Consider the following 18147-nt stretch of genomic DNA (forward strand, 5'->3'; position numbering starts at 1 on the left):
GCTTCCATATTGTGCTCGAAATTACTTACATCTATCAGGTTCTCACATCTCAGACTTTTTATAATAAAACTTGTAATTTTGATTGTAATCGTATTGATTAAGATGTTGATTGATGTTGATGTATTGATCGTAAGATTAAATGTGCTATTCCTTCTGATTCATTGAAAACATGTGTGATTACAGTTAATAAAAAATATTGTGTTTGATCTGTGATACGTATCCAGTGCTATTGCATCATGCCAGTAATAAGCATATTCTTTGTTATGTGTATTGTGTTTCTTCTGCTTCAGGTTTTTTGGCTGGGTTTTTCCCATTCACAGAGAGTCACAGCATAATTCCTTGCACTATTGATTTTACAATTGGCAACTTGATTGACATTAATAAATACATTTTCACTTGTACTTTTTGTGTATGACCCTTCTTTGCATGTCTCTGCATGTAAACCGCTCACCTGTTGTACCGGAAAAAATTAGTGAAGTCGGCCTAGGATGAAAAATACGCTACGATGAGCGCACGCGCAGCCCTCCCCCGCCGATAAGCGTGCGGACAACTCTCCGCGCGGGGAAAAATACGCGCAGTGCTCAGGGCAGGGTCCAGGGGTCCAGGTTGTAGTTTCGCCCCCATGTTGTTTCTCAACCACTACATACTACTTACGCAAACGCCAGGAATGGCAATAGGCAGTCCCAGTTGGTGTGGTCAGCCGAGAAGTAGAACGACAGCAAATCGGCTAGCGTGTGGTGGAAGCGCTCATTGAGGCTGTTTGTCTGCGGAAGGTAGACCGAGGATAGCGCGTGTATCACTGAACAGGCAGAGATGATGTCTTGGATAGCTTCATGAGAAATGGGCGGCCGCGGTCGTTACCAGGTAACGAGGGACGCCATGACAGTGTGAAATAGTGTTGGTGGAGAAATCAGCTATTTCCTCAGAGTGGGAAGCGGGGCCATCTCGATGTAACGAGTTAAATGGTCTATGGCCACGATGACCCAACGGCAGCGTTAGAGGGCCGAACAGATCAATGCCGACTCGCTGAAAGGGAGCTTCAGCAGCAGCAAGGGGTGGAGCAGACCCGTATGTAGGGGAGGGGAGGGGATCCGTTGCTGGCAGGGTCGGCACGCGGTGACGTACTTCGAGATCGATCGGTATAACCGCGGCCACAGATATCTATGCCGAACCCGTTCACGTGTATTGAAGAATCCAAGATGTCCCGACGTCAGATCGTCGTGCAGGGCATGAACAACTTGGAGCCGGTAGGGGTCAGGCACAGGGTGGAGGAAACGTTGACCTGTAGAGGAATAATTACGCTTCTACAGGAGGCCATCGAGTAAGGCGCACTGCCGGACTTTGGGTTGGAATTTCTTGTTAGTGAAAGGCTCTGTGCCATACAGCTGACGTATAAAGGTCGAGTAATACGGATCCCGGATTTGAGATAAGCGGAGCGAAGCCGGGTCGACGGAACTCAGGGGACATATCATGAGTAGCGGACTAGGATCTGGAGGTAGAGGGCACCGAGGAAGTGCATCAGTATCAGTATGTTTCCTCCTACATTTGTATTTGACGACGAAGTCGTATTCTTGTAAGCGGAGAGCCCAACCACCCAGACGGCTACAGGGGTCTTTCAGGATCCAGAGCCAGCAGAACGCATGGTTATCCGTGATGATTGTGAAGGGTCTGCCATAGTGGTATGAGACGCCGAAGGACGACGCTCTGCGAGAACTGTACCGATACTATATCCACTAGCGTCAGTACGAATCTCGGCAACCAACGGGGGATCGAAGTGCGAAAGGACGGGCGCCGAAGGTAAAGCAATCTTCATGCTGTCGAAAGCCGTTTCACACTGAGGAGTCCAGACAAAGGGAGTGTCACGGCGTAGAAACTTGGTAAGTGGTGCATCAAGGTCGCAGAACTTTCGAATGAAACGGCGAAAGTAAGAACAAAGCCCCAAGAAGCTTCGCAGTTCTTTGATGTTCGTTGGAACTAGGAAGTTCAAAACCGCGCGGTATTTGTCTGGGTCTGCAGATATGCCTTCTCGTGAAACTTGGTGGCCAAGGACTGTTATGTTCCGAATGCCAAAAGGATTTTTTTTTTTTTATTCATCTGGAGACCGGCGGTTGCAATGTAGTCGTGCACTGAAAAAATGCGTGAGATGCGGTCTTCGAGGGTAGAAGCACATGTGGTAATATTGTCCCAGTAATAACACAGGCATATGTGCCAGCGTAGTCCACGCAAAACAGTGTCCATGATTCGTTCAAACTAGGAACTAGGCGGGAGCGTTGCACAAACCGAAGGCCATCACAAGAAACTCATGGAGGCCGTCCGGCGTGGCAAGGCGGTTGCCTTAACATCGTCTTCAGACGTGCGGATTAGCCAATACCCCGACCGCAGGTCGAGTGAAAAGAAGTAGATTGCCTCGTGAAAGCAGTTCATAATGTCATCGATGCGGGCATAGGGTACACGTCCCGCCTTGTTACCTTGTTGACTCTTCGGTAGTCAACGCAAAAGCTTACACTGCCATCTTTCTTTGGACCAAAACAACCGGAGACGCCGAGGGACTGTTGAAGGGTCACATAATATTTCGTGACCGAATCTTCTGTACCTCTTTCTCAATGACATCCCGTTCAGCTGTCAGAACACAGAACGGTCGTTGTCTCAGTAGGTGGGGTCGTTCCAGTGCCTGTGCGGTGCTTCACGTGCGTGGCTGATTCAGGAGGAGAATCGCCCAAAATCAAAAAAATAAAAGGAAGCGTAACGGAAGAGAATGTTCAGTAGCTTCATCCCATGCTCCTGAGGCAAGGAGACAACGGTCTTTGCTTCAAGTGTGGCGATATCAGCTGCTGAGATGGGCTCGTTCTCGAAGATGCCTGTATCTACCTTCACATTGGCAAGAGCAACGCGGACAGCGTCACCGCTTCACAAGCCACCAAAACGAAGCCAGCGCGTAGCAAGGCGGTTTCCTGTGTCAGGGAGATAGGTAAACAGCTGTCTTCCACACAACAAAGGCTATAAGACGCAACCCCAAATTTCTTGTCAAGACAGGGACTTTCGTGCGTGATGATGACTTCAGCGAGTCATGACGACGGGATCAACAGTACGTGAATGATGCAAGTTGTTCGCCGGGGTAGGACAACGTCTTCACGAAGAGAAACTTGATGACCCGGAGGGGGCGAGTCGTCAACATGATACGTTGAGAAAGGAGACAATGAAATGTTTTGCTGCGCGCAAATTATGACGGCTGAGATCGCACTCAAAAAGTCCCAGCCAATAATCATGTCACCAAGGCAGGAAGCAAAGACCAAAAAATCGACGGGGTAGCAATCGCCTTCGAGCTGTACGCGAGCTGGACAACGAGCGATGGGCAAAATTGGATCCCCAGTAGCACATGTCATTAACGGTCCAGAATAGGGGGCCATCACTTTGCGCCGGCGCTGAGCCATTTCCAACGTGATCACGGATGAAGCAGGACCAGTGTCTATCAGAGCCTGTACAGATATCCCACCGAGAACAACATCCACGACATTGTGGGGAGAACACGGAGGAGTTTGTGGCTCTTGGAACAGTGGAGTCCGCCCTCCTCCCCGGACCGCAACTAGCGGTTTTCCTGCGGTGAAGGCGTCCCCTGACGAAGTGCGGAACGTGCAGGGGACCGGCCAAGGAAGGTGAGACTGAACGGTTTCGCTGAGGGGGCGGATAACATGGTGGGTCGCGGGAAAAGTTCGCTCTGGAGCCGACGTAGTCACTGCGGTCCAACAGCATGTCACCCGCTGTTGTACGTGCACGAGAGTCGTAAGCAAAGAATGTATGTTGAGTCTTGATGCCCCGCTGGTGTCTCCGACAAAATCGGGCAGTATGGCCGCCTATGTGTCTGTGTATGCGTGTTTCAGGGCGCCGCCATTGCGGCCGGTAACAGACAGGTGGTGGTGACGGTAGGGAAGTAAAGAGAGAAGTTATAGGCTCTATATGGTGCAGTGAGACCGCCTGCGACGGAGTCCAGCCGGATGACTAGCGCAGTTCATCAGCGTAGGACGGACGAAGTGTCGTAGTGCAGTTCGGTCTCAGCGCAGCGCCACCTCGCCTCGTATCAAAGGCTGCAGGCAGTAAGACTCAGATTGCGCAGGTGGTGGACAGGCTTCAAGGTGAGTTGGTCGCTGCACTACGTAAGCCAACTCCTCGCGAATCAGTTGACGAACAAGCATTCGGAGTGCTCCCACGTCCGGAAGGCTCCAGGTTCCAGGCACGGAAGGTTGGGCAGCGCGAAATGACGCGCTACGCAGGCCGCGCGAGCTCCGTTCCTCTTGAAGCGATCTGCACGCCTCGATCACACTGGCGGCGGTGGAAGGTTCCTCCAGAATAATGTACTGGAAGGCCTTTTCAGCGATGCTTTTGTTTATATGGTTGATCATCTCGAGCTCAGGCATGACAAGATCTGCACGAGTACAAACAACCAGGGCGTCCTCGATATACGTACGAAGCAGAATTGATGAATACGGAACATCCTGAGCGGTAGTCTGAGGATTAACGTCAGTAAATGGTGATGTTGCAAGGATACTAATCTCGCAGAGGCAATCTAACATTGCGGAACTCTCTGTATCGTAAACAATTGTGGTAAATTCTGAAACCTTCCAGCTTACTGCAGTTTTCCGCCTGTAATTTAAAATTCTCAGGTCTGCCTGAGAGTTTTACTTCCGTGCTCTTCTTGGTGTTCCTAGAGGCGCTATTTATATACTTTCTTGTAATGGGCGGGTAATTACATCGTCTCCTATTTCACGAGCAACATACACGTGGGTAAATGTACGTCATATAGGTAATACTCACATCTATCAGTTGTCTGTTCACAACAGTACTTTGGTGCGAGGATGTGGGCTCGTCGTCTACGTCGATCTCCTGAAATAAAAATGCGATTCTTACTTGACGGTGTCTGTACCGCGACATTTGTGAAGGGCATTGTACCAGATAGCCCTCAGCACAAAACGAGGCTAATCCTAAGCCACTGTCCTTGTATCCTCCTGGTCGTACACCTTGGTCGAAAGTTTGCTGTAGGGCCCTCCTCTCGCGCGAGGTGGCACGCATTTCGATTGCGGTGTGGCGCTCGCAGACGTTGGTGCGTGTGGCTCAGATCGACATATAGGTCATTCCATGCCGAACGCACTAGTCATTGCGCTCAACGTTCCCAGATGTTTTTAAAAAACCCGTGGCTCATTGTTCCCATGCGCTTTTGCGCAAATTTCAACAAAATCTCTTCTGAGTGGGGGCAAAGCGTAATACTTTCGTTCCAATACGCTGTGAAGGCTGATCCACACCTTTTATAAAGTATTTATGCCCCGAGAAAACTCTAAATTTCCTGTATATTTTTGAAGAACTTTAGATTTTTCATATTTACTTAATTAATTTGTGTAGGAGGCACAGAACGTGTTAAAATATTTCGAAGCGCGCAGACTTGGCGCGCAGAAGAAAATCATGAATTTTGGAAATATTCTTTTTTACCACACGTTCAGTCACCAATCGCACACGGAAGTGGTTTTGATTTTAAAAAATGGGACCAATTGCATTTGATAGCATGCCCCTTGAACATTTATTTTACAGATTCATGGAAGCATCATCTTTGTGTTTTTGCCAGGAAAAAATAAATAAGAAACATAAGAAACGCTTCACCACTCCTGCAGTCATCAGGCTGCCCACCCCGCAAAGCTGCCTCACCCAAGACGCATCGCCGCCGCTGCTGGCAAAAGCATACGGGAGCCGCCTAAACCAATTTGCCAGGCTTGCAAAGACATGTTGTATGTAGAAATGGACAACAATACTTTCGAAGCTTCATGTTATCATGAGAACGGCCGGGCCGTCTGCTATGGCGCAGTACATGCAGACATGGAGCACCGGAGAGAGAGGGATGTACTTTGACGACGACGACGTGTCTGTAGTCTGCACCTACTAGGGGAGGTCAGTGCCCACTAGAGTCATCCTGTGACGTCATCATGGCATGTCTGGGCAGGTTAGGACAGCTCTCGACACGCAAAGAGAAAAACACTCATAATACGAAGGCTGTGAAAGCAAGAGTAAATATGCTAACCATCAATAGCTAACAACAAAAACAATCAGACACAGAAGCAAAGCATCCCACCACAACATCAGCCAAGGGGGGCGTGGAACGATACGACTGCCCCATCCGACAGCCAGGCAGAGAACTGACTCGTAATGCTTTTTTCTCCTCTATCAAGTCCTGCATCTGCACCCCCTAGCGGTTACTTTCTCAACTAATTCCATGACAAAATTATTAAGAATCATACCTGCGCTACTCTCGTTCCCAAGGCAGAAGAAGACAGGAAATGGCGGGGATTCCCGGACAACAGCAACCAGCGCCCGACATGCACGTGCATGAAAATCATAAAAAAGGGGGACAAAGTTATCACGAGCGAAAGCATTAGTTACACAACAAATCAGCCCACCACAACAGGAGCGCACACCGATGCGACAGCTCCATCCAACAGCCAGGCACAAACTGACCTGTGCAGGGGCTGCGGAGTGGCCGAGGACACGTCTGCACTCCACGAGATTCAGCGAGCAAGTGACTGGGGCGACGCGCTGCGGCCGCTACGCATGCGCCCGCTCTTAGCGCCCTCTCCGGCGACCACCAGTGAGAAGTAACACGAGCGTAGGAGGAGGAGGAGGAGGAGTGTCGTTGGGAGGAACCCGAGAGGTCTGCCTGCCTGATTAGGCGGCATGTTTCTCGGGAAGGGAAAGGTGGTGGAGAGGAGGAGAGGAAAGGGTGAAGTGGAAGACCGAGCGGAATCCGCTCGGGGGGAGGATAGCTGCGTCCATGGGCCGACTTCAGGGGAACTGTGCCAGCATACGCCTATTACACATCTGAGGGAAACCCAGGAAAAACCCCAGACGGCACAGCCGGCCCGCGGATTCGAACCGCGGACCTCCCAGTCTCCAAGCGCACGCGTTACCGCTGCGCCACCGGAGCTGGTAACACGAGCGTACGTGCGAGAGGATAAGAGAGAAGTGGATTCCTGTGCCCTCTTCTTGCCTTGCTCATTGGTCGTGACGTCATCCCATTGTCTCAGGGCTACACTGTTTTTTTCACACTGTCGACACAAGTGGACAAGGTCAATCTGCAATGAAGCCATGGCATGACGTCATCATGCACCTGGGTCGCTCAAGGGCGCTTACGCTGCAGACAGGGGACCTATTATTTATTGAACCGGGCCAATCACCACACCACATTGACTCTTTCCGTCGCATTGCCCTCCCCATCTGAGACATGTGAAATTCATGCGTTCAAGTGTCTTCCCTATACAGTTGGTGAGGGCAATGTGGAAAGAGTCAATGTGGTGCGGCGATTGGCCCGGTTTGAGTATAGTAACCACGAAGGCCGTCTTCCAATTCTCCGGAACTTGTCCGGTGGACCAACTCTCATGGAGAAGCCGTAGGAGGTGCCAGCGGCCCGACAGAGGAAGGTGCCAAAGGGCCTTATAGGTAACTTGATCTGCCCCAGGTGAGATGTTGCAGGGGAGCGGCTGCAAGTGCAGTTTCGAGTTCAGAGAGGGTGAACAGTGTGTCCAGGACAGGATGACTTGGGGCTTGGACTGGGACTGCAGGCGTCCCTGAGCTGGGGGTGCTGGTGGTAAGTCTGATGCACAAACCTTCGGCAATTTGTAGTTCAGGCTGTGATGTAGAAAGGGACGATGAGTGGAACGGATTCCGCTGAGATACAAGGGAGGAAAGGCCTCGCAGTACTCCCGATATCCAGGAGAGTGGTGTACGAGGGGATAAAGATGACGTGACCCTGCGCCAATGGTCCCGCGCAAGCTGACGCAGATGGCGCCCAATAGCTTTCTGAACCCGCTGGGGTTCAAGGCGGTCAGGAGCGTGACCAGTGCGTCACACACAGCGTTCCGCACGACGACGTAGATCACGAAGCCGCTCATACTTAGCATCGACGGCAGACAAGCACACCGGGACACGGAAGCAGCTAGTAGCAGCCTGCGCAGCACCTGCTACAGTACGAGCAAAATCCTGCTGGTTTCCTAGTGCATCGTTTGACGAAGCCGACTCCAGTGTGGCCTGATAGAGCTGCCAGTTCTGCCAGTGCTGCCACGCGATCGTCGAATGCCGATAAGAACGGGCAAGTGGTCGCTTCCAAGGGTGTCAGCATCTACTCTCCATGTGAAAAGACGGGCCACTAATGTTGACACAGCGGTAAGATCAAGACATGAGGAGAGGTATGTGGATTGAAGATATGTTGCGGAACCGTCATTTAATATACTTAGAGCTCTGTCGGCGAAGAGGTCTGCAAGGCCCTGTCCTCTTGCGTGTGCTACCCCAGACGGCATTATGCGCGTTGAAATCGCCACAAAGCACAAGCGGCGACGGGAGGCTGGCAATAAGTGTGTCCAGTTGAGCAATGTCATAGGAACACCAGGAGGCAAATAAAGGGAGGCAACCATGAGATCAAGGGAGCTTAGACAAACGGAGCAGGCCACGTAGTCACAAGTCCCCTGTGTGCGCACTGTCCGGCGGACTACGGGAATGTCAGACGGGACAAAAAGCGCGACACAACTTGTTCTTCCTCGGGGTTCAGAAAGGAAGGTAAGGTAATTCGAGAGCCGCAAATCTTCTGTGATACCGCATTCGGGGACGCAGAGCAACAGGAATTTGTGCCGCCATGTGAACTGGCGAAAATCAGCCGTCTTCAACTGGAGACTTCGAGCATTCCATTGAAAGATAGTCGTGCGGCGACAAGGGGCTGTTGGAGGAAGTGGTGGATGATTAGCATATACACAGGTGGAGAGCGAAAATGACGCAGAAAGGCTCCAGCGCTAGTACTGATTGAACGAACGCTAGTTGTGCTTTTTTTTCATTTATGAAGTGGCCTTACCGGCCTATACATACCCCACTGCAGGACACTGGAACCTTGTAGACTATATTATATATATCATATCAGACTATATATCATATTTGGCACTGGATATAGAGGTTCCCATGTTTTATAGGACCAACAACCAAACATCGCAGTTTTCAATATACCTCAGGTATATCACATCACAACACATTCCTATTGCTGGATTGCCGCAGTGGTTTGCAAAACAAAAGTTGCAATGGCCACATAGAACGGATGACTACTGTAAGGGATCATTTACGGATGATGGCTGATCCGCCACGTTGCCCGCGTTTATGTGACGTTTTTCCTGCTATTGAGATTTGTAGTATTCTGGCATTTTTGCTGACATTGCAATAAAACCCCGCTATGTTCTTTCCAAAACAACCCATATGTCAGTAAGAGTGCAATAAAAATCGTGTGAACAGCGTTTCTAGCAACGAAGCGACCATACTCTATAGTGGTTCCATAACAGCTTTCACATAAATGCCATTTAACGAGAAACGTTTGGATAAAGAAACCTGTAACAGAAGCTCGGGTAAAACAGCCATGTACCGCCATGTACCGAAATGCTGAGACCATCGGTAGATCTCCTCAAGCAGGTATTTGTTGGACAATGGCGCGCAGGGCAGTGAACATCATAGCGATTATTGCGCCAAAGGAGTGATCCTCTTTCTCCGATCGAGCTTGGGACGGCTTAGGTGATCACGGGGGGCTGCCTTGAGGCGCGGTTTTCCAGCTGGGTCTGGAGTCTTGACAACAGATGCAAAGGTGTTTAACGGGGGACGGTGTGTCGGCTGATCGGTGCTACCCGTAAGCGGTGGGAAGTGGACTTCTCCAGGGGAAGGACGTCGCGAAGGTAAGGTTGCTGCACTTGACTTACTGTGCAGGACACGTCGTCAGTTCGCAGCGACTGTGGCCTTGGCAACTCTACAAGCATGGTAGGTCGCGGTATGCTGTCCACCACTGTTAGCGCACTTCGGCTCTCGTCGGGCCAGACATTGTTTGAAATCATCCGGTCCCGAACACACTTTACATCGCTGGGAGCCTCGGCAATTCCTGGCATAATGACCGTATTTCTGGCAGTTAAAGCACTGGACCGGGGGCCAATATACTCCGAGACTGGATAGTAAGTGAAGCCAAGTTGTAACTTGGCAGGGAGCACGCGGCCAGGCTCAAAAGTGAGAAGAACACTTTACTTAACGAGAGCGTTGGCAGAGCCGTCGCTCTCGCGGGAATAGGCCACCTCTCTCTTCATCTCAATAACGCCGCTGGCGGAGAAGAAACCGAGGAGTTGTGCATTGCTGTACTGGCGTGTAACACCAACTATTCTGCTCATGGTGCGAAGGTATGATTGAGGAATGTATGGGAGAACGTCGACTCCGGCAAGTGACCGGAGGGCCACGAGACGGCGCGCAGATTCTTCAGATGACATTTGCACAACGAGGGTACCCTGTTTATTGATGCGGTGATGGAGCACCGTCTCTGGTGTCGCAGACAGGATGTCGCGCACGACGGGGTTGGGGTCCACATCCCAGAAAGAGGCCAGACGGTTCACAACGCGCAAGCACAGCATAGAAAGGGTCATGTATTACATAGGCCTGGGGATGATGTTGAATGTCTCACTTATTATTTTAAAAGAGCAGTTGTAGTTTACTTGTGTTGTGATTCTAATGACCATGATGAGCCTTTGGGGTGAAAATCGCTAATATGCACGGTGCTTTTTCTGTTAAATTGTATTGTAAAAGTGAACGTCATTAAAAGCTGGACAAAGGAAATAACCTTGCGATTCAATAAATAATAGGAGTGTTTGTCTTTGCCGCTGTCTTCTGCAAACGGGATGTGATGAGGTCACGCAGTCTGTAGCTATGCATTGACCGCTACTGGAAAAAAGTGTAGGAATAGAAAAATGGTGTGTATTGTCCTGGATGGATTTATGATGAGCACTGTTTTTGAAAAAGAGGAATGCATGCGCTTAGAAATAGTTTGATGAGGGTTTCCTTCTTTGTTCAAGTGTTTCTCTTCGCTTTTTCCCCCCTTGTTGTCTGACAAACATGCGCTGACATGCCCGAACCTGTTCTGTCATGTTTTCCTTTTACATGTAGTTTTTTTTCTTTTTTACAAGGAACATTCTTGAGAATGTCAATAGTGCTGCCTTGGGAGTAGTTCTATTTTTAATAATTTTGTGATTCATTTAGTTCAGAGAGTAACCGCAAGGGGGACAGGGGCGTGGCTTTATCTAGTCAAGCGTCATTATTCAGTTAGGTGCCTGGATCTCGGTTGGGATGGACATGTCTTGCTGAACCATTATTTTGTTTTTTCGTGTACAGTAAGACTTGGGGAATGAAATGCTTAATTCCTACAATCTCCTCTCATGTATGGAGTTTTTCTGCAATCGTTCCCTATGCAATCATTATAGCAGAATAAAGGAAAAAATGGCGGGATAGTGCTGATCAGCTGCACGATGACGTGATACCGTGACACTATTGTTTCATGAGGATCTTGTCCAGCATTAGTGAAAAAAAAACAGTTTAGGTCTGAGACAGTAGGCTGACGTCACGACCATCGAGCGAAGCCTGCAGGCGGTGCAAGGATTCACTTCTCTCTTGTACACTGGCGGGTGTGGATACGTTAATTCTGCTCTTAGCAATTGTGTTGGCCGTCAGTGGAAGAGCATAGCTTCGGTGGGGTTTCATCTGCCTCTGATGGGGTGCAGATGTGTGGTTCGTCACAGGTGAATGGTGTTCGACGATGCAGGTAGATTTTGCGATTAGTGGATTTACAATGAGGGAATGTAGTGTACGTGTCCGATGATGGTGAGTGTCTTTTTCACTCTGTTCAAGTGTTTTTCTGTGTTTGTTTTAGTGGATTGCCCAGCAGTCGTGCGATTGCGGTTCATGTCTTGACGATGACGCTAGAGCGATTCTTAATAATTTTGCGATCAAGTTAGTTCAGAAAGTAAGTGCAAGAGGGACAGATGCGTGACTTTATAGAGGAGAAAAAAGCATTACGATTCAGTCCCGTGCCTGGCTGTCTGATGGAGCAGATGTACCGTTCTGCGCACCTTGTTACCCTTACTCTCTTTTGATTTGTTGAGTACCTAGTCCTCTTATTAGCCATTGATGGAGTTACGTGTTAGGATATTTTGTTCCTTTGCAAGCCTCATTTAATAAGACTGGAATTCCTATGATCAGCTTTCATGCATAGTGCTCTTCTGCAACAGTTTTCTATGCAGTCGTTATGGAAGAATAAAGGAAATAATCATGGGATAGTGATTCAATAAATAATAGGTCCCCTGTCTAGAGCACACGCGCCCTTGAGCCACGCAGGTGCATGATGACGTCACGCCATGGCTTCATTGCAGATTGACCTTGTCCAGTTGTCGACCATGTGAGAAAAAGTGTGTAGCCTTGGGACAATGGGATTACGTCACGACCAATGAGCAACGCAAGAAGAGGGCGCAGGAATACACTTTCTCTCTTAGCCTTTCGCAGGTGGCGCTAGGTGCGCGCAGAGGGCGCTACGAGCGTGCGCGCATACGTAGCATCCGTACAGTGGCGCCTGCATCAGTCAGCCGCTGGCTCTCATAGGGAGAAGATGTGCGGTCGGTCGCTCCGTTGTCCCCGCTGCGGGACAGTTTGTGCCTGGGTGCCAACGGAAGTGATCGCCGCGGGGGAAAAGGTGGGTGATTTGCCGATGTTTGCGCGTTGTTTTACCTCGCTCGTGTTAAGCCTTTTCTCGCATGTTCGCCGTAACGAATATTCCCTGTACGCGCATGCTTAGACTTGTTTACCAGTGTCAAGTAGCGGCCTTTTGTTCGTGCTGTGGCATGTTTAGCGTTATGTGACTAGTATTTTTGTGGTTCTTGTCTTGTGTTAGCCCTTGAATTCTGTAGGTGATGACGCTGTGGTTGTTGCTCTTGTACCTGTAAGGACATCCCCGCCATTTTCTCTCTTCCGCAAAAGCTGCCTTAGGAATAAGAGTAGCGCTGTCGTGATTCTTAATAATTTTGCCATGAAATTAGTTGAGAAAGTAAGTGCTAGGGGGTGCAGACGCGGGACTTTATAGGGGAGAAAAAAGCATTACGAGTCACTTCTGTGCCTGGCTGTCGGATGGAGCAGTCATATTGTTCTGCTCTCCCCGTGACTGCTGTTGTGGTGGGCTGCTTTGCTTCTGTGTCTGATTCTTTTTGTTGTTAGCTATTGATGGTTATCATATTTACTCTTGCTTTCACAGCCTTCGTATTATAAGTGTTTTTCTCCTTGCATGCACAGAGCTGTCCTAATCTGTCCAGATATGCCATGATGACGTCACAGGATGTCCGGAACTGATGGCCACATCTGCGATGCTTTGCAGCCTGCCTCTGTGCTCGGTTGCCCAGCGATGGTCAGCGGCCGTTCCGGACTGCTTTCTTCAAGATGGCGACATCTGTCTTCAATTACATTCCTTCTCTCCACTCTATTTCTGTCTTTGTATTTTATTTTATACCTATTTTTATTTTTTATCAGCTCAACTAGCCCACAACTCACACAGTGGTCTGGACGCGAGTTATATGCTCCCCAATTACTGTTATGACTCACTGAGTGATCCTAATTACTGTGGGGGGTCCCGAATTGCTCTAATTGCTCATTAATGGCGTCCAGGCCACTGTGTGAGTTGTGGGCCAGTTGAGCTGATCATATACTACTGGCGACACCGTCCTCCCGATCTGATTTCCTACATTTAATGACGTCAGTTCGACATTGCATGGTGAACTACTTGCAATGGGAACGAGACAGAGAGAATGACCTCTCCTGAAGGTTATATCCCTACCTCGCCCTCCTTCCTACAGTGTCCAGAAATGTTAACGCTAAACTACCTACGCTAGAGACAATATAATGATATTGTGAGAGCAAGCACCGTCAAGGTGGCCATTGATGGGCCGGAGAGCTCGCATTGAGGGTACACGCTACTCGGCTGTGTATGTGGCATTTCACTACGACTCGACATGCATCCAAAAGTGTTGAGCGTCAGGACTACATTGTCGCTTCCTTGAAGACTTCACTCTTCAGTCGAGCATTTCCTTATGAAAGTCTCTTGGCTACCTTCGTCGATTATTTCACGAACGTAGATGTACTTGCCGTTGGCTGTTACCCAGAACCTAAAAGCAAGCAGGGGTACCTGAGAACTGTTCCTGTTTACTCAGTACGGGACCAACACACTCGTGGCTTAGGTGCTGACCATGCGCTTGCTGTCGGGCCTCCACGATGGGTCACGCACTGCTGATGCGTGCCAACCTCTACAACGGGAACACTGTAATTTTCTCCTTGGGCCCCTGGCGTTGTGGCCTTTTTGTGTACCACGACAGAATGGCTTATCACCGACTAGCTTCTTTTTTCTGTCATCTAATACCGTAATTTCACGCGTATAAGCCGCACCGCAGATAAGCCGCAGGACGGCAGATAAGCCGCGGGCAATACGCGACGACTGATTTGCGTGACAAAGGAGACCATAGAAGAGGCCATAAACCCTGTGATCCATACTCCGGGGTCAGCATATTGTGCAACAAAGGAGGTCAGGTCTATAGAGTTCTAGCAATTTCGGATTCTGCGCTTCTTGGGTGTTTTTTATGGATTGATGGGTCAGTGGTCTTCCAGAAGACGTGAATCACTGTCACCACTTTCGTTAAATCTGCTTGGGGGAATGCACCAGGAAGATCAATCTACTCGAATGTGGACCCGCCCCTGTTACGCACTGTTCGTGCATCGGCAGGGCAGTGCTGTTCCAGAAACACTGTCAGCCCTTTCGTTAAAACTGGCATATGGGGAAAGTACCAGGAAAAAGGAATAGTAATCAGATCAGCCGCACCGGTGGAAAAGCCGCAGAGAGCCCATGAGAAAAAAAATCACGCATAAGCCTAATAAGTAACTAATACGTGTGAGATTACGCGTGAAATTGTTGCCCTGCGACGGTTATTGACGGTGAAATTATGTGCCCTACCCAGTTTGCAGTCGAATGAGAAATGGTGCCACAAATGCAATAGACGGCTGGAATAGGAAGACGATCCAAGCTGTTCACATTTCTTTGTTTTCCACGGTGCTTGCCCTGTCTGCTAGTACTCCGGTGGGTGGGTCGACTATTCTCGCGGTTCTCAACTTCGACTTGAAGGACTTTTTTTTTAGTTATTTATTTCATGTACCCTACAATTCTACATGAGTGGCACTACGTAGGGGAGAGGAGAACATAACAGTACATACAAATGAACATGTTTTCAAGGTGTAAAATTACAACAGCATTTAACGCAACAGAAATTCTTGCACTGTTTTCAAGAAGATGTCATTGGAGGCCGAATGAATTAAGTCACGAGGGAGGCTATTTCTCTCGGGGATAGTTTTAACAAAAAAATGGTTTTGAAAAATTGTTGATCTAAAGCGGTCAGGCTCAATCTTGTGTTCGTGATCTAGGTGTTTAGAAATAAAACTAGGAGGAAACAAGTAGTTACCAGAAGGAATACCTGAAAGATCAAAATAAATATCACGGAGGAATTTCAACCAAGCTTGCTTTCTCCGAGACTCCATAGACACTCATCCCAGCATGGATTTTAAATACGCTGATTGAAAGTAAGGTGAATATGAATTTGTCACAAACCTTGCTGCTTGACTGAATTTTTTCAAGTTTTTATTTACAACCATTCTCGTGCGGATCCCAAACTGTGCTAGAGTATTCCAAAATAGGTCGAACATACGATTTATAGACTATCTCCTTAATGTCCCTGGGAGGCTTTTTAAAATTTCTTCTAAACAGCCGAGTGTGCTGCTAGCTTTGTAAATGATCATGTCAATGTGTTTTTTCCAATTTAAGACTTCTGTGAATTTTGACACCTATATATTTATATTCGTCAACCGCTTCGAGAACAGAATTACACAATTACAGAATTATAGTTTAAAACTTTGATGCTACTAGCAAACGACATAGCCTTACATTTGCCCGCATTCAGTTTCATACCCCAGTCTTTGTACTATAATTCCACTTTACTTATATCCCGTTGAAAAATATTAACATCATGAACCGTGTCTATGGCCCGGTAAATTACACAGTCATCTGCAAATAACCTGATGGAAGAACCGACAATTCCGACAAGATCGTTTATAAAAATTAAAAATAAAAGACGACCTAGCACGGATCATTGCGGAACACGCGACGTAACAACAGTCGAAGGCGAATTCACTCTGTTAATGACTACACATTGTCTCCGGCATTCAAAATGATCGGTAAGCCAGTTGAAAACTTTTGGGTCTAAGCTTAAACAAGACAGTTTAAACAAAAATAAATTATGACCTACTGTGTCGAACGCTTTCCTAAAATCAATAAATACACAATCAGTGCGAATTTGTTTGTCAAAGTTTTATGCCAGGCCGTGATAAAAGCAGGCTAGCTGAGAAGTGCATGAATACTTACTACGAAAATCGTGCTGGACCGTCGAAAGAAAATCGTTGTGTGACAAATAGCTCACGATATTTGAATATATCATATGCTCCAATATCTTGCCAGAAATACTCAGCATAGAGAGTGGACGGTAATTCTCTTTGTCGCGAGATTTGAAAATTGGCACAACGTTGGCAGATTTCCAGTCTGATGGAATCCTACCAGATTCAAGAGAGCATGAGAAAATAATAAAGAAATAATCAACAATAGCATCAGAGCATTTTTAAAGACAATTGGGGAAATCCCGTCAGGCCCGCTACTCTTCTTAACATTCAATTTGCAAAGTTGACTAAAAATACAGTTTTTCGACAGGGTTACAGGTGGCATGGGCCCCACAATGTGTACGTTGTACTGAGAGTGCGAAGCTACACCAGGTGAGCAAAACACAGACTGAAAATAGTCACTTAAGGTACAAGCCTTAACAAGATAGTTATCGATAAGACCGTGAGGCGTTTTAATTGCAGGAATGCCCAAGGGCACCTTGTTGATATATTTTACGTATTCCACAATAGCTTTGACTTGCCCCCAAATTTGACCTAACTCTTTCAAAATATGTCGGCTTCTCTTTACGAATCGCATTACGAATAATTTTAGATATCGTTTTTATCATCTCATAGTTCAAAGCAGTGCCGTCCTTTTTGAACGCGGAGAGGGCTGCCGATTTCCGCCTGTCAACGTTTTTACATTCCTACACGTAACACGAAAAGCGGTTAGGAGCAACTAAGATTTATTTGAACCAGAACTTTCGTGCAAGAGACTGCACTTCTTCAGGTTACAAAACTAAGTGCGACACAAGTATATATATAACCCAAGAGAACACATACAATAAAAACAGGTTTCCAGAACCAAGTAAACAGAAAACAACCAGACAATAATACAATGCATCACGTGAGCAACCGTCACATAAGAATCAGGAAAGAGAAAGTGTACGGGTAAATGAGACATTCGGAGAATTGGGGTTCAAAAGATTCGGTGGTGAAAAAACGGGGGCATATGTGGATGTCTAGCCGCGTACGTGGAGAACACAGCTTTTGTTGAACCGCGTGGGAAGGTCCGGGTGACCTTATGGGCTGAAGGGAAAATGGACCTAAGAATGCTAAGAACAGAAGGTGAATGAAGTAGCTTAGCTGGATGATGGGTTGAACAACTGCAGAGGACCGCAATGAACGTTTAGTCCCCATGATTTTAAAGAAGAAAACTGAGAAATGAAGAAGGACTCGCGATTTTTGCGTTTGCAATCGGTGGTGTAGCCAGATTCCAGAATTGCAATAGACAGGTGTGTATCCATGTCGTGCCCGGGGAGATTAAAATGTATAGCAGCGGGAGTGGGGCGATTATTGACAATGTCGAATGTATGACCGTAAAAACTCTGACGCATGGTATTGGAGGTTTCACCAATGTACTGAACATTGCATTTCATACATGTTATTAGATAACAAATGTTGAAGGAGTTACAGTGCAATGATTGTTTAATTTGAAAGGTGTAGTTGTTTATGGTACTGGAGACCGACGTGCAGGTAGAAATAAGATTACAAATTTGGCAGCGTGTGCCATTGCAGGGACCCGAACCAGGTGTTGTAGTACGGCGCAAACGCGAAGAAGTAACGATATTCCGCATATTCCTTGACTTGCGGAATGTGACAATGGGGGCAGAAGGAACTACAATCTGTAAAATCCAAGAAGGCTAAACGTGGCAAGTTGACCTCACACCGGTTAATGGTCTCAATATCTGCAATATTTTAGTTGATATTACATGTCCCACGGCATGCTCAGATGACAGTTTTTTTTTTAAATTTGTCTAGTGCCAC

The 18147-nt window shown here is 47.8% G+C and overlaps 1 protein-coding gene across 1 annotated transcript in view; it reads right to left on the reverse strand.

Annotated features, from left to right (window-relative positions):
* LOC135393140 (uncharacterized) overlaps nt 1–5064 on the reverse strand; it is a 109130-nt gene extending 104066 nt beyond the window's left edge. Inside the window, exons 1-2 of the mRNA XM_064623672.1 lie at nt 4945–5064; nt 4810–4878 (exon numbers count right to left, since the gene is read on the reverse strand). Coding sequence (XP_064479742.1) covers nt 4810–4878; nt 4945–5064 — 189 coding nt within the window. The remainder of the gene's footprint in view (nt 1–4809; nt 4879–4944) is intronic.
* Between the last annotated feature and the right edge of the window lie 13083 nt (nt 5065–18147).

This window comes from Ornithodoros turicata, chromosome 1 (genome assembly GCF_037126465.1).
Source record: "Ornithodoros turicata isolate Travis chromosome 1, ASM3712646v1, whole genome shotgun sequence".
NCBI lineage: Eukaryota > Metazoa > Arthropoda > Arachnida > Ixodida > Argasidae > Ornithodoros > Ornithodoros turicata.